Source organism: Vulpes vulpes, chromosome 12 (genome assembly GCF_048418805.1).
Source record: "Vulpes vulpes isolate BD-2025 chromosome 12, VulVul3, whole genome shotgun sequence".
Classification (NCBI taxonomy): domain Eukaryota; kingdom Metazoa; phylum Chordata; class Mammalia; order Carnivora; family Canidae; genus Vulpes; species Vulpes vulpes.
In genome coordinates, this window is record NC_132791.1 from 162,817,392 (window position 1) to 162,834,361 (window position 16,970).

Here is a 16,970-nt window from a genome sequence, read left to right on the forward strand (position 1 = left end):
TCCCTGCAGTATGCACTTTATAAAAAGATGACACAGGCTGCCATCCTAATCCAGAGTAAATTCCGAAGTTACTACGAACAAAAAAAATTTCAGCAGAGCCGGCGTGCTGCTGTGCTGATCCAGAAGTATTACCGGAGTTATAAGAAGTGTGGCAAGAGACGGCAGGCTCGCCGAACAGCCGTAATTGTACAACAGAAACTCAGGTGGGTTGAGCTTTCACGGGGACAAAGCTGTGGAGAGGAGAGAGCCCTGGCTTCAGGGAAAGAACAGCTCTGCCCCGACGTCAGGGGAGACGTGCATGTCACAGGGACCTTCTTTACAGATTGCTCTAGATGTCGTGACAGTGTTGGTGATACCCATGCTGCCAGCCCACCTTTGTCTGTTTACCTCTTGTCCTCTCCAAGTCCACCTGGTTATTTTGGTCCCCACCTGCCTTCAGCTGGGGCAAGAATCCGTCCAGACCACAGTTCTGCTCAGAGAGGGTGCTCCATTAGGGCACTGTGAATTGTAGGGTCCCTGCATGTGAGACCTCGGAAGAATAGCTAGAGGCCAGCCAGTCCAATTTAGAGAGTGTGAAGGGGGTTCTGAGCAAAGAGACATGGATAGAAGATCAGGAAGATATCAAACTCGGGTGAGTCAGCTTCGACACTCAGCCTGTCTAAGGCCAGAACGCCTTTTTCCACAAAAACGAGCACAGGAAGGGTTGTGAAAGCATACTTGAGCGTCATCAAATGTTGGACCTGGGCCCCGTGTCCCTCACTGCCAGGGGAAGGTGCCGCCACCCCCTCTTTCCTTCCCTGCTGGCGCTGCCATGCCTGCCCATGCGGTTGGGTTCACTGGCTGAACTGTTTCATTAAAAGTCCTCTGTCACTGCCCACCTGCTTTCAATGTGTGTGCATTAAGCGTTACAATACCCTTCTCGTGACAGTGATGTTCTGGCTTTTTCAGGAGCAGTTTGCTAACCAAAAAGCAGGACCAAGCTGCTCGAAAAATAATGAGGTTCCTCCGCCGCTGCCGCCACAGGTAACCCTACTCCTCATCTAGACAGTTTGCTCATCGAGAGCAGTAAAGCAGCCCTAACCCTCCTAACCACGCATGACCGCCTCCGCAGAGCGAACCCCCTGACATTCATCAGAGTAAACATCCCGCATTGCAGTAGGAGAGCAGAACTCTAACTAGGGAGCAAGTTGCTGCTTCAGGAACCCAGGTGACTGTCTCAGCCTCTGTGGTAAATGTCGAGCAGTGGAGATTGATTTTTCTGTCTTAGTTTGGGTATGAGGACAGCTTAGCAGAACGAGCTCTTCATTCCCTTTTCTCTTGAACCTCTTATTTCTATGCCACATTGCAGCATGCTCTTTTCCAAGCCCTCCCTGTGCTAGTGCGTGTCCAAACAGAATAAGTGAGTTTCTATTCTCAAGGAAAGGGTAGCAGACCACTAACTCCATCTGAGCTTTCCGACATAGGACCTGATTAGCGGGTGCCCTCTGCTGGGGATGTGCAGGAAGGAGACTCCATCTGAGTTGAGAGGTGCGTTTTCAGTTAGGAGCAAACAGGCTCTGGTGACCTGAGCCTTCCCTGGAGGCAGGGCAGCTGTCCACGAAGCCAGCTAGAGGGGATTCTCTTTGTTTCCTCAAATTTGACCTTCCTTTGTCAACAGCAGGATCCTTCCTTAGCTCTGGGGGAGCTGGTGAGGTTGTTCTATTTCCTTGGTTAGGTTAGCCCTCTGTCCTCGTGGCCCTCTGAGCTGTGTGTAGGTGACCCTGTGTGGTTTTGTTGCTTCCCTGTGCATCAGGAGCCACGCAGTTTATAGAACTGAACTCTGAAGCAAGCTCTTTGACATCTTATTTCCTCTTCCTATTTCATTGTGCCAGAAGCCCAAGTGTCCACATTCAGTTCAATTCCACATAGGTTCCCTCTTCAGTTTTTCGTACTCCTAAACCTGCCTGCTTGCTGACTTTGAAACTATTTTGACTTTGAGACCTTAATAGGGGTCCACTGGCCATTTGTACTTTTATTTCTGTTAACAAAAGGATTCTTATCTATGATGATAAAAGGAAATGTGCACAGAGCCACCCATTTACAGTAATAAAAACTTCAAAGAGAACATTCTCTAGGATATGTTTGATATTCTCTAACTAGAATGCTATTTGAAAGAAGCTAATGTACACCTACTAGGCCTCCACAGCACATTTGCTCTCTACAGACGCAGCGATTGGGGTCTTTTTCTCCATGGTTAGCTAGCCAATGAGATTTCAGTATCAACACTGAATGAGGAAGTCTTCTTAGGGAGTGCATATGAGACTATGAGGCACCTGTGACATGATCACATTAGTTCTACATGCCTTCATGGGGCCCATCTCTCCTCTCCCCCTCACTCATACATGTGCCAGCGTGAGAATACTTGCAAACAACTAGAGTGTTTGGTTTTCCTCATTTGGTGGAACATCTGAGATTTCCCTAGGCCCTTCTCTGGAGGTTCTCACATGTGCTCTCATTCCCTTCTTCCTTTTTCCTCTCCTACCTGAAAGATGGAAAAATACAAGGAGATTGATTCCATCCAGCCCTGCTGAGACTGTGGTTAACACTTTCCCAACAGATTGTATTTTCAAGAAAATCAGCTTTACATTGCTCTGCCTTAGGCCACTTTGAGCAAACCCAAACATTCACAAATTATATTTTCCTTGTTTTTCCTATCTTCTCCTCGAGCTTCGGAAACACATATAGGTAGTGCAACCTCAGTTGTTATGAGCAAATTTACCTAAAGTCCCACACTTCTTTTCTTTCTCATCCAAAACACCCTGTGTCTACACTGGGTGAATTGAGAGGATAAGCTATTTAAACAAAACAGACGTGCATAAAGGGCTGCTGGCCCCCAGAGTAGACTGAACAAAGGAATCCCTTCACTCTTGTTTTCAAAGCCCTCTTTTTGTAAACTAGTAGAAAAGAGGCTTGTGAAGATTTTGCCTTTCTCAGGTTCGTATTTTAACTCATAGTAACCCCTTAAGGGTGGCAAGAAGGTTTGTTATGAGAACATCAGATTATGGACTCTGACTTCCTATTCATTGTTTGGGATGAAGTAAAGACCCCTACTGCCTCTTTTCCTCACTTGATCTGGAATAGTTCAGATGTCGGGAAAACTGTATAGACAAATTTTAATGACCTTTGTATACTGACTGTGTCAGACCAGTATTCTCTCCCCATCCCTGTATCCTGAAGATCCACAGAACCAAAAGTCTGAGTTCCTATTTTCCCTAGGATGAATGTAGCCCTGTTTCCATTCTGGGGTACTGCATATTATTTTAAGAGAAACTGTCATTGTCCTGTCCCCGAGAAGCATTAAAATAGAAAACCTCACATGACACCCTCTCATAGGTAGGTAACGGCTTCAGGAATCAATAAGAAGTGTCCCATTTCTGAAGGAGTTTGCAAAGTCATATGACCCCCCACATTTTCAGACTTCACAATAAATTGGTGAATTTTGTACCTGCTCATTTCACATACCCCATCACCACTCCTTTTCTTCCTTTCCAAAAAAGGAACCACTTTATACTCTTTTTTTTTTGTTTTGTTATTGAAATAAAGCTATGTATAAGGTTTCTGTTGTGACCCTCACGTGCTAATAGCTCTTTGGTGTTGTTTTACTGTCTAAAGCCCCCTGGTGGACCATAGGCTGTACAAAAGGGTGAGTTTAGCTGCCTGCTAGCCAGTGTTTACCTTTATCTTCCATTTTCAATATTTTGCTTTTTGCTTGCTTGCATGGGGCTGCAGCCTAGGTATGCCAGTAAGTTTCACATCCATTTTGAATGAAATAAGATAAAATGAAAACTAACCCTAATTACTAACACTGCTACCTTATACAACATGAAAATAGTCACATACAGCAGATGTACAGATGCATGAGTAAGAGAAAGGGAGGCCCTTCTGAAACCACCGCAGGGCATGCTTAGAAGTTGGTGGAGTCAAAACAAGGCTACACCTCAGAAAACATCTAGCAGGTGGTTCTTTCTGATTCAGATGATTGGCCACAATGAAATTCTTTCAACTACTGCCAGGTCCAAATTTCTAAAGCAAGAAAACTCAGCAGGTGATACTGCCTTTTTTTTTTTTAATGAATAAATTTCTTATTTAGAGTTACTATGTCCCCGTTACCTTGTTCCTCTAATTTCATTTTCTAAATCTCCCTTTCCCTGGTGCCATGAGGTAAGTCAGCACATGAAGCTGCCCTTTCAGAAGCAATGCAGAACATTCATTATAACAGAGCAAGCAAACCTGACTGGCCTCCAGAATTTAATGGCAATGCTGAATAAAGATAACATGGTGTAAAATGTCTTGAATCTGTATATTCTGTATTGCAGTGAAGATTGGATGTTCCAGTAGAATTTATATTTTAAAGAAATGTTAATGGAGAAGTATCCAGTAGACACTGTCAATGTCCTAGCGATTTTAGAACATGACACTGATTTGTAGGTATACCCAAGGGGCAGAAGTCTCTGCCAGATGTGACTATCACATGCCTGCAGTTACAGTAAAGAACTTTACTACAGTAAAGTTACAGTAGTGTCCGGAAATTTTTTTTAAAGCCAGGAATATAATTCACCAAAATCAGATTTGAATATAGATTAATTTGACAACTTTTGTCCAATAGACTTAAGAGAAGATATACTTAAAAAAATAACATGGGAGTTAACTACCAACTCAGCTACATTCAGCGCCCTCCCTTTGTAACACTACAGGAATATTTGAGTCATTTGTAAGATTTCTGAGAAGACATTATAATTCAAAAAAATCTAAAACTTCAAGTGTTTCTGGAGCTAATAGTTTTCATCCAAGTACATTTATGTTGATGCTGGTATTTTACTCATTATATTTCAAGTCAAAGATCAGCTAACTTTTTCTTAAGAGACTTTAGTAAAATAGTAAATATCTTAGGCTCTGTGGGCTGTACAGTCACTGGCACAGCTATTCAGCTCTGCCATTGGAGCATGGAAGCACCCGTAGATAATATGTACATGAATGGTTATGGCTAGTGTTCAGTAAAACTTTATTTACACAGATATTCGTTGGGCTGGATTTGGCTCATGGACTATAGTTTGCTGACTGATGATGATAGGAGAATTGAGTTTTTATAAATTCTTCCTAACACAAGACCCTATCCCTGTTAAAGACTCAAAGTCTCACCTGGTTAAAACCATGGCTAGTCACTGAAAGAAAACATTAAAAAAATAAATAAATAAAGTCGATACATCAGTCTGTAAATTTAACTAGTTAATCCTTTTGAAAACTAGGCATTTTTTTTTACAATTGTCCCATGTGGTAGAACTGGCTCAGAGATGTCTGTGTTTGAAACATAAAAGAAAAAGTGGACAAAAATCTCCATTTTTTTCTCTTTCCGTTCCTTCTCACTGTCTGCATACATAGATAATATTTCTTTTCACGTGAAAAAACAAACCCCTCCCAAAGAACAGATGCATGCCCTAGGGTTCAATTTACCTAAAAGTTGTAATATCTTGCATGTGATGTGCAATTAATACAATTGTTGCAAGGAACCAACATTTAGTAAAAGTGGTTGCTTATGCACTTTTGAAACTTGTTAGCTTCTGAAATGTCAATTATCGTTTTCAGAGTACATTTTCCAAAGGTGATCTTCAACACTAGAGTCACAGAGTACATTTTCCAAAGGTGATCTTCAACACTAGAGTCCCTACCTTAACTTCTTTAGCACCTGCCGCATTGTATCTCAAGCTCCTCAAACTCGTATTCAGGCATGGAAAGTTGGAATTCCCTGGCACCCCTGTGCGGGCAGTCTTCAGGGAGTTCGAGAGATAGGAGCTGAATAGTTCAGGTTCATTCTAGAGTGGTTCTCTTTCTCTCCCTGTATTGTGCATTATCTGTGACCCTAATTACCAGGAAGCTCTTGCTTCCCCTCTTCCCTCAGAGAGTTCACAGTGGCACTTCCTCCAACAGTCCCCAAGTTGAAATGACTCTAGGGAGGCAGAGCGTTCTCTGAGGAGAGTTCTTTTTCCTGGAACTTATGTCAAAGGAGTTAATATGCTGGTTTTATTAATGTATGAAGTACACCATATTTAAGACGTGTAAGGTTGATACATTAAAAAATACTCAAAAACTGAAGGAATTAAATTTTGCGGCACAGCGTTTGTCAGCCACTGTTGAACCCCACCTCCCAGATGGGTGGAGCAGAAGGCTATCTAGAAAAGCAGGTGATGTCAGTCATCAGAATTAAGGCACAATAGGGTGATTCCAGGAAAATAGCAATCTGAAAATGCCATCATATCTTCCAATTTTTAGTCTTCACTTGGGGAAGGCTAAGAAAAAGCCCCAAATACCCTTCACCACATCAGCTTATTTTCACACAGCCTTTCATCTGGGCTAAGCCCTTACTTTACCCACTTAAAATGGAGTTTCCAAATTCTCGATAACTCTTGGAGATATTTGTTTTGTCTTGGACACAATAACTGTCCACTTAAGAGAAAACTTCTGTTATGCACAGAGAGATATTTAAATCAACAGTCTTAATTATTATTTCAGTTAATTTAGGTGTTATGCTACTTTCAAAAAAGTGGAGGATTTCTAAGATTGAAGAAGTCTTTGAGGTGCACATTGCTGCAAACACTACTTTCCAGCTGGGTTTGGAGTTTATTGAACAGGGTATTAATGTCCTAGTGGAAAACCAAGATATCTCATATGTCAAAAAATAAATACCTGATTTATGTGACAGACTCATCTTCCAAGTACTGAGACTCAGCAGGGCAGTGATGCTTTTTCTAGTAAAAAATGGTTTTCTGCTCATCTCTTCAAGATACTTTTTTTTTTTTTTTTGTGGGTATGAGGAAGTATTCTCATAGATGAGAGAGACCACTCTCTGAAAAGCAATTCCTAGACAAATTCATTTTTTTCCCTGGGGTAATATTTCTGTGAGAGGGCATTTAGAACAGTCACTATCATACACAGTGAGAATTCTGTTTTCCAGTAACCTGTTTTTGTAAGTTCCGGACCCAGTACCCACGTTCCGTAAAGGTAGCAAAGCTATCCTACTGGCATAAAAGAACCCTAATTCAAGGAAGAAGAGGTAACACTTTCCAGTCACAAATATTTAAGCAACCGATTTTCTCTATAGTTAACAACTGGGTTTCCAAACACTTAACTTTGCCAGATGGTTCCAGTTATCTGGGTAAGTAGTGATTTCAGCACTGACTCTTGAGAGCAGTCCTGTGAAATCTCTTCAGTGGGTCATTATCAAGTTCTGCAGGTTACACTTACACTTTTTGCTTTGTTGTATATACTTTAATCCAAGGGATAGTTCTCTCACGAGTGCCCGGAAGTCTGCTGTATAATGGAGAGAAGTAGTGCTCAAGGTCAACGACCATGACCTCACGCTTCCTTTGTTAAATTTGACATGAGGTGTAGTTCCCAAGTGGTCCAATGTATTTGGTGAGGAGTAGGAAATGAATGTGTGGGATGTGTCATCATGGATGTAATTCAAATATCCAGAGTAATTTTGTCTTACTTGCCTCTTTTAGGAAATGAATATTTTTGGAACACAGTGGTGTGTGTTAAATTGCAGACAACATGCTCTGTGTCATTCTTATTGGGCCTCTCTGTCTTTTTTGTTTTGCAATCCAAATGAGATTTCTGGAAAATGGCAAGACCTCTGTTTTCCTAAATTCCCCACGAGCTATTGCAGCTCTCAGAGCAACAGGTAACTAATCAGAAAGCCACATCTGGCTGCCCTGTATATTTTTGACGTCCAGCATTGCAAGAATATACCTGCTGAAATCCACTGACTCATGAAACATTTCTCTGGCTGAGCATTACTGAGTAGATGTAATGAAGCAGCTTTGCCTTATGCTTTACCCATGGAGCCATTGTTTGCTACAAGTTTCAGAAGCAGGCCTACTTCATTTATTCATGAATTATCATTGGACGTCTGACGGAAATAAACCCTGTGGGCTTTTGCTGGCTTTCAGTGCTGTTGCTTACTACATCACTTCAGTACATTAGAATGCAACATTCGTTTTTTTTTTGTTTTGTTTTGGTTTGGTTTGGTTTTGGTTTTTTTATTTTTGGGGGGTTGGTTTTTTTGTTTTGTTTAGTTTTTTGGGTTTTGTTGTTATTGTTGAGACTGCAGTAGTATCCCAAAGTGGCAATTATTCAGCCTAGAATGCCTGGGCAAATCTTGGGGTTGTTTTCAATTTTAATAGTTGAATGGTCACAGGTCAAAGTCTTGCCACCCTGATTACCCATGAGGCTCAGAGATGTGCTCCTTGCAGCTCTCTTTACAGTAGTGAGAGCCTTGTAGCTGCAGAAGCTTTAGTTTCTGTCTCAGATTAATTATCTGTACAGTCCCATGGAAGACTGCTTTGCCCGTCTTCTGTGTGGTGAAAGTCAGACACAAGCGTAATAACAATGGGGTTTGTTTTTCGATGGCTAGGGTATTCTTAGGTAAGGTTTTTTTCTTGGCCCCAAATGAATCTCACAGGTATAACTCCTTTAGAGTACTGAAACCTCAGCAACCATTAGCTGCATGTGGATAGCACATACCACACAACAAAAGTTATGGAACATCTGTATTCTAAGCTCTAGAAATACAGTGACAGATCTTCTAAGCTCTAGAAATACAATGACAAATTTTCAAGTGTAAGTCCAACTTCAAAAATGCTGGCCTATATTTACCAAATTTGTATACTGAAAAAATAGGCCTACAGTGCAGGTAATATCTACAACACCAGTGAGTTGATGTTGGTTTTGGACTATAAAATTGATTGTTTTCTCTCCACCGAATTTTTCAGTTAGTTTTGTGTGTTATGTGAATGCATCATTTGTGAGACATAGTAGTAGTAACAGATGGATAGAAAAACAAACTCTTTTTTTTTCTGGAGAATGACAAGCAGGAATAGTTTTTACAAAAGAAGCATACTCCTTGTAGCACATATTGGAAATACAAATAAACAAGGAGAAAAACCTATAGGTAATAACAGCTAAGCTTTTGTGATACTTCTCATGAGAGATGTATGTTTAGTTAACATGTGCCTTTTAGTGGTTATTCATGTCCGGGCTGAGACAAGGGAATAACAAACTTCTGTAACTATTTGAAACATCTGTTTTTTAGGATTTGCTAATACAAATTCTAGTAGCAAATATTCCAAATTGCTTTGGTGATATAGTTCATCATTTTGTATTTCTTTAGAGGCAATATAACATTCAAACATTACTTTTTGTCCAGTTGACATTTGACTTAAAACAAAATAAAAAATTAGGTACCTCTAGCCTTTCCTAATAATCTGCCCTCAAGGAACTTAGAACTCCATTTATGACTTCAGTAGGGCAGATTGTAAAAGTCTCTCTCTTTTTTTTTTTTTTTAATTTTTATTTATTTATGATAGTCACAGAGAGAGAGAGAGGCAGAGACACAGGCGGAGGGAGAAGCAGGCTCCATGCACTGGGAGCCTGATGTGGGATTCGATCTCGGGTCTCCAGGATCGCGCCCTGGGCCAAAGGCAGGCGCCAAACCGCTGCGCCACCCAGGGATCCCAAGTCTCTCAATTTCATCTAAACTTTGAGAGTTAAATTGACATCCATGTAGTCAGCCAATTGGAAATTGGAAGAGGATAAAAATCTTCCATTTCCTTGATTCTTATTCCCACTATCTTCAGGTCTTAGATTCGTTTTATAAATTGATAAGTACATTTTATGTGGAGGAATTTTTGTTCTCCCAAACACCATAGTAAATCAACATGAGGTCTCCTAAGAGGCAGCATCTCAGAGTTGAGGAAATGTAGTTGTTAGGAACATAGATGTTAATTGTTACCAGTTTTCAACAATGGACTTCTCTCATGCCATGGAGATTTTCCAAATACCTTTGGAAAAACCAATACAGTAACGGGTTTTTCCCCCCATTGTTTTGTTATCCTGAGGTATATTTGAGGCAGCAGGGTGGAGAGGTAAAGTCAGGCCTGGGCTCATTTAAATTCCCACTCTGCCACTTGTTAACTGTATTATTTGGGGCAGGTTGCTTCACTGCTATAAATCTCAGGTTCTGCATTTACAAATTGGAGAGAATGGGGATCTGTTGGGAGGACTGAACAAGGTAATGAATACTAAGTAGCCTGTACAGCTGTTGGAACAGAAGCCTTCTCTTCCTCTTCCCTAATTTCTCCTTGAACATCTTTCTGTTTAAAAAAAAAAAAAAAAAAAGCCTATGCCATCAAAGCCACTCGGGTATTGTTTATCATCCTAACATACTGTAAAAACTAAGTTCTCCACCATAGATCCGGAGTGATGAAAGCCTAGAAAACGATTCTGAGATCAGGGCATCTCCTTTTTCCAACATAGACAATCACAGTCCTCTCTGTGCATGGACATGCATCTCTCCTTAACCTGGAGTCTTGCAAGGCTTCCACTAGTTCATAGCAGAGTATTTATTTACATGGTGACTTTGAAATCTCATGAAAACTTAGTTGACTTTTTAATTAGTTTCAAAAGAAATTGTTAAAAACAAACAAAAAAACCTGCAAAAACAAATGTGACCATTTTAACTAAAAGAAAAACTGTTTATGGTTTATCCACTATGACCAGCTGATTACAGCTTCTTTGGTATGAGACTGTGTAAAACATTTCTGGTTTATAATTTACTCTCCTTTTTCTTTCATCTCAATGATGAACTTAATATTTTTAAAGCATTCCTCTTCACTCTAGAAAAACTGTGGATGGATATCTGTGTTTACACTGTCAGATTTTGAGTTGAGAATTCTTCAAATTCTAGAAATCTCATCAGTGATGGAGTCACTGTTGCATATTTGTGAATGAGTTCTGTACTAGTGCAGAGATAAAATGTCGAATTTGAAGTAGCATGCACATTTTGCGGTGATTCAGCCCCTAGGTCTGCACAAGTACAGATATTTTGCATGCCCAGAAGTAAAGGTGGCATCAGTGCATGCCTTGCATTTTTCCAGCCAAAGGGCTGTTAGTATAGATATTGCATGTTTAAAAATTGAACACACAATATAGCATGTTTCAATTTTTAAAAAGCCATTTATTTATCAAGTATGCATGTCCAAAATTAGGGACCTATAACGATGCACAATTCTGTACTGTAATATGATCCAAATTACCCTAAAACTTAATAATCCATGGTACATTTAATTATAAAATTTAAAATTAAATAATACCTTAATACCTGGATCCAGTTATGAACAGAGCAATGTGTTCTGAGTGCACCTGTCTTAAGAAAGGAGGATTTAACAGTTTTGAAGACACACTGTTGATCAAGCTGGACCTGGTGTATTTAGTAAATAAATCAGGCAAATAAGCAAGTCTTCAAACATGATCATTCTTTTCAGTATTAATGATGATAAAATAATAAAGCTTTTTTTCTGAAAGAGAGCAACTTCTCTTTGAAGAGATTGTTTCAACTTTGTAGAATACTCAGAAATGATTCTGCTTGGAGAGGTGGTAAATATATTGTTTTCTTAAATTGTCTTAATAGCATATGTGCCAGGCCATTGAATCCCAGCCTATGTAATAGAACGATAACTTCCTGATGCTTTTCAAAATGTTTTCTTCCCCCTGGGTTTTAACGAGAATCTATTTAGAAAGTAAACTAGCATTTACTTTAAAATAGAATTTAAATTGACTGGTATCACTTAAGATAACAGCAGAAACCTTATCCTTAGAAATCAGAAAACTCTATTTGGGAATTACTGACCTCTGTATAGGCCCACATGAGAAAAACAGATCAGACTTTTTTTCTGTGCTGTTGAGGTGTAGAGTGTACGGGTCCTGAGAAACTGCCCTTCTGTTTGGCTAAACTCGTACTCCCACACGCATTTTGGGAAACAAATGTTATTATATGGTACCCTGAGCTGCACACCGCCTATGCCATGTACCACACATACAGCCTTCGGGACTTAGATCCTGAAGTCACACTTGCATTTGATCATTTTGCTAATGAAGGCAAAATTTTAACTATTTGTCAATAAAAGGAAATAGGCTTCTAGCTCACAACCTCTTCCCTGGCAACCCATCTTCATCAGATAGCCATAATTCAAAACCCAAGGCAAATTTTTGTATTGGAAAGTATAGACTGGAAGTGATAATTAACACATAATTTGCTGACTCTGTTGATAACAATTTCATTTAAATCTGTTAACTACAATATGTTTGATAAATAGAGAAAAGTACCCTATTGGTATGCACCCTGTTGCTGTCCGTCTGGGAGCACTGGGGGAAGTGGCCTGAACATCTTGTAAAGTTACAAAGTGGAATGGGAGGAAGGTAAGGAATAATGAAAATCAGACCCCCACAAGACGTGAGCACAGTAGTAGAGCTGTGCAGGCGTTTGATCAGCTTCGAGATACCTGCAGTCTTGAGTCTGTGAACAAAGCAGATCAATCACTGGGTGTGTCATAAGTGAAGTAAGTCTGTGTGCAGTTTTCCCTAACTTGCCTCCTGTGGGATTGCCGGGCATTAATGGTGGTCCCAACAGGCTAAGAGGAAAGTTAGGTGAAGTTAACTCTAAGATGATCACGTTACTGTCACACGTGCCTTAAATGTAGTAGACTTCGGTTTTGCTTTGTGTTTAGAGCACTCAGTACAGAGCAGAGTTTCAGGAAGGGTCATGTTTTCCTCTCAGGATATTTCCCTGAGCAATTTAGCAGGAGTTTCTTTTGCCATCAATCTTCCAAAGGGTATTTATTTGTCTTGGTTTTTCACTTCAGAGGGAATGGTAATGCCCTTGCCGCATCTGGCCACGGTTTCACTACATAGCTATCACCTGGTGTTCTGTTCTGTTTCTCTTCCAGAGTGAAAGAGTTGAGAAAGGCCAAGGAACTTGAAGACATACAGCAGCATCCCTAAGCAATGTGACATTGCTTTGCAGACTGTTTTCATTTCTGTTTTTAGCAGAGACATGCAACGACACACACACACACACACACATGCACACACACGCACGCACACACGCACACACACAATCCCTCTGCAGTTTTGGGGAGATCAGCTGCAGGATTTTAACAGGAATGTGTTGGTCATTTGCATTTGCACTTTCATGGACAACTTTTAATTTGATCAGCAAGACATCTTGGAACTCAATCTTCTGTTGGATCATGGGAAAACAAGACACCACGAGGCATTGAAAGAGGCTTCCTCTTCTTAGGAAGAAGCCGGTTTCCTTCTCATATAGGGCTGTATTCAAACATCGTGTGGAACTGTACAAATATTTATACCAAAAATATAGACAAGCAAAGGTGGGGATGCACTAGCAACAACAACAACAAAAAAAAAGAATGCTGCTCCTGCACCTGTCAGTTACTTCCAAGAAGCTGAATCTTTGGGATTGATTCTCAGTGGAGGGCGTAGATCATACAAATCTTTATTGGGTCCGTGTGTTCTCATTTCCTTCACTGATCTTATTTTATTTTAATTTGTGTTTGTTTTAATCTCTACAGCACACTTAATGCAACTTTTAAAATCTGCAGGTTTTTAATGTCTTGTGGAAATTTGCAGAGGGGCGGGTGCGTGGTAAACGGGTAATGCATGGGAACTAATGAGAAACAGCTTACGGACCTTAAATTTATTTTCTTGTCCCCACCACCTCCCAAGAACCTGCGAATATAGCGATCATCTTGTCCCTTTTGTCATGCTCAGCACTTTAATTTTTGGGCCTTACTTTCATGTGCAATGAGATTTACTTAGAGAATTGGTACAGCATGGAGCTTTTTTTAGTAACCTTGGAAACTGTAGTCATTCTAAGGAATCATAAACCTTGCCTGGACATTTGCCACCTAAAAGATCAGTGTGGTGCTGCGTTCTGGCCAGTAAATTCCATATTTTTGGCTATAATCTCATCCAAACAGAGCAGTTTCTGTGTATATATAGAAGGTAGAAACGGAAAGTGAGAAAATATTTGAAAGGGATTATATTAATTGCTAAATATTTTATTCACAAAGGTCAATAACATGGCAAGATAAAATTATTTGTATAGTTTTGTCTGAACGAGCGAGAAAAATGTGGATGTATTGTTTGTATATATTGTATATATTAAAACAAAGAGATATGTGCATGAAATCAAGAAAAAAGAAATGAACAAAAGCAAAGCATTAGTGGCTATGGTCTGTAAAATGAAACAAAAAAACTTTATTTCACTATAAGAGTACTTTATTTTAAATGTTCTTTAGAAGAACATTTTGCTAAAGCATGACTAAACTGCAAAAAAACAAAAAACAAAAAAAAGAGCTACTGTATTTAGACTTAGGATAAAAGGCAGAGTAACATTACTTAAAAAAAGGATATGTTTACATTTAATTTTGGCTACCAGGAGTTTATTTTCTTTAATTTAAAATTTTTTTGCCAATGGTGCCAAGTAATGTGAATGCTAATATTGCTTAAAAAATTAAGTTACTTTTGCTAAACAGATAATCATAAGATGAATCCGTATATAGCTTAACACCATCCACTCACTCCAACAAAAGAACACTTAGAACGATCAAAATCTGACAAAAGAAATAGTGTGAAAAGTAGGAAAACGTCTGACGTTTTCATATCTCCTGCTGGAAATCAGAAAATGTAACAAAAAATGCACAAAAAATAACTAAAAATTTAAAAGATGCAAACTGGTCTCGTAGGGTTGTCATGGTCTATTACTCTTTCCATATAATGAGGAGCCAAAGAAATCTGATGCTTTTAAAAATTAAACTACTAACGTTAAATTGAGAGAATAAAGCTCGCATTTGCTGATGCCAGTTTAAAATTCCCAGGTTAAGTTTCAGGATCAGTTGGTGTAAAGCTGAGATAAGAGTTTTTTTTCTTGGTTCTGGCTGCCAACTGTAAGTTAAAACTCAAGGCTTGTTGTGAAGCCTAAAAATATTCACAAATAAGCTTTTAAACTGGTGTCTTTAGAAGGAAGGTAGATACAAAAAGATTGTGGTAAAAACTGGGGTCAGTGCTTTTGGTGCCTTTTCTATAATTGTACTTGTTTTTTAATTACTTCCTTTCACTGCCAACCTTGGATTACTGTACAGTATATGTCTTACCGCTTGTGATCAGCTTTGACAACAGTGACAGCCCCACAACTAGTAGCCACCTGTACATTTGTAAACTGACCTGGCTCGATTTTGTTTTTAAATGTGTGGGTTATGTTGCAGCTGTTGCACTCCCCTCAAATACCTATTATTTTACACAATTTGACCTATAGGAGGACATTGAGTAATTTACAAACACCCAACTGTATTCGTAAATGGGAATAGGAAGGTGAAAGCCAGCTCTTTCAGAATATCCCACATTAGTACCGAATTTAGACATGTTTATTCCATTTATTATGGTACAAATAACTGATCTTTTGACAAGAGTAATGACCTCAGTGGATTTGCTTTAACCCTCACATTTATTTCTTCATTTATTTTTTTTAATGTCTCCCATGCTACATTATTAGCTGAGTAAGTTAGAAACTTCTGGAAGATAAAGACTCATGTAGAATTAGGAGGGTTCTTAATGGAGGGGATAGAAAGTAGGTTCGAAACCTACCGGTGTAGCCTACCAGTACAACTGTGAATCCTAGGTGAGGTACAAATGCACTTCCACTGAAATGAAGCATTTCTGACCGCTTTTTCTTGGTTGTGAATCTTAATTTTGAATATAAGATGATAGGTAAGCGCAGCTTTCTTGGATAATCTGAATTCCCAAGTGCCAGGAGTAGGATTTCATTATAAAATTAATAGCTAATCTTATTCTGTCTCCTGAAGATTTAATTGCTATTCTTGTTACCCATTTGAAATCAGCTGTACTGTGTGAACGAAATAAAGACAATAACTCGAACCCCTCTCTGGCTGCACGGTCGCTTATGGCAGTTCCACACAGTAGTTGGCGCCCAATGGGGGGTCCCTGAGACTTGCATGTAAAACTAGTCTAGATGTCTTCTTTTTTGTAAGTTTTATTTTTGTAATTGTGCATGTAAAGCATCATTGAATCAATGGATCTGTTGAAGAACTCAGCTGCTGGAAACCATGCAAAATGTTTTGAATTGCCCTTAAAATATGGAAAATGTTTTCTGAATGCTTTATATTCTTTCTGCTGTAAATTAAAAATGAAGAAAATTTCCCCATACTTTGTGTGTGCTTTGCTTTAACTTGACCTGACACTGAAATCCAGGGTGACCAGATTTCAAACCCTTAGGAGATGATTTCACGTATTTCCTTACATCCAGAGACAATGTCTTGGCATTGACTGTTACAGAGTTTCAGACATGTCCCTGAAAGAAAAACTTCTTAGGAAGCCACTGTCCCCTAGAACACTTGCTTTTTAACTGTCTTCTCAGGCACCTCTCAACGTAAAGACACCAATCTGAATTCACCACTGCCGCTAAAAACCCCTGCTGTTCTCTATTAAGATCCATCTTTTTTTCTGAGAATTCTGTCATTATCTGCTTTCCTTCCACTGCAGAGCATCACCCTTTCTCCCTGGTAGCGGGTGGGAGTGCTACTGCCAAATCCCCTGTAGGGTCTCCCCCAGCTCCCTGCCCTGTGGCTTCCAGAGCCCGTTGCATTTAAATGAGTTTCCTTTCTTGTCTATCCTCACTCCTTACTCTTATTTTCACCTGTGCCCCAGCCTGCCCCTTCTGGTTGGGCGGTTGCAAACCATGCCCATTTCCACTGTTGCCTTTGTTCATGTTTGTTCATCCCTTGCCTGGAAAGTTCTCTTCTTATCTACTTACCCAACTCAAATCCCACCTCCTCGGTGACACTCTTATTTATTCTAATACACACCGACATTCCCCTTTTCAAATTATTACATTGACAGTCGGAAAAGACAGTTCAGTATTTAAGTTTTTGGTTTTTGTTTTTGTTTGTCTTTTTTTTTTTTTTTCATTTCTCATCTCATCTGCCGGTTGACCTGGCAGTATTCTGGGAGTTTAAGGTAGGCGCCCTCTACGTTAGGAATACTTCCAGGAACAACTTTCA

At 39.6% G+C, this 16,970-nt stretch overlaps 1 protein-coding gene across 49 annotated transcripts in view; it reads left to right on the forward strand.

Annotated features, from left to right (window-relative positions):
* The window catches only part of CAMTA1 (calmodulin binding transcription activator 1), an 845,853-nt gene extending 829,737 nt beyond the window's left edge, over window positions 1–16,116 (forward strand). For 20 of the 49 annotated variants that reach the window (XR_011996026.1, XR_011996033.1, XR_011996029.1 and 17 more), the window contains 5 exons: window positions 10–203; window positions 949–1,023; window positions 3,652–3,682; window positions 7,539–7,717; window positions 12,819–16,116. Coding sequence is in view for 35 of the 49 variants with exons in the window: in XM_072731150.1 (XP_072587251.1) it covers window positions 10–203; window positions 949–1,023; window positions 3,652–3,682; window positions 7,539–7,717; window positions 12,819–12,873 (534 nt within the window). In the remaining 14 variants the exon portion in view is untranslated. The remainder of the gene's footprint in view (window positions 1–9; window positions 204–948; window positions 1,024–3,651; window positions 3,683–7,538; window positions 7,718–12,818) is intronic. The other 29 variants (XR_011996024.1, XR_011996031.1, XR_011996021.1 and 26 more) reach the window with 2 other exon arrangements.
* Window positions 16,117–16,970: the final 854 nt, after the last annotated feature.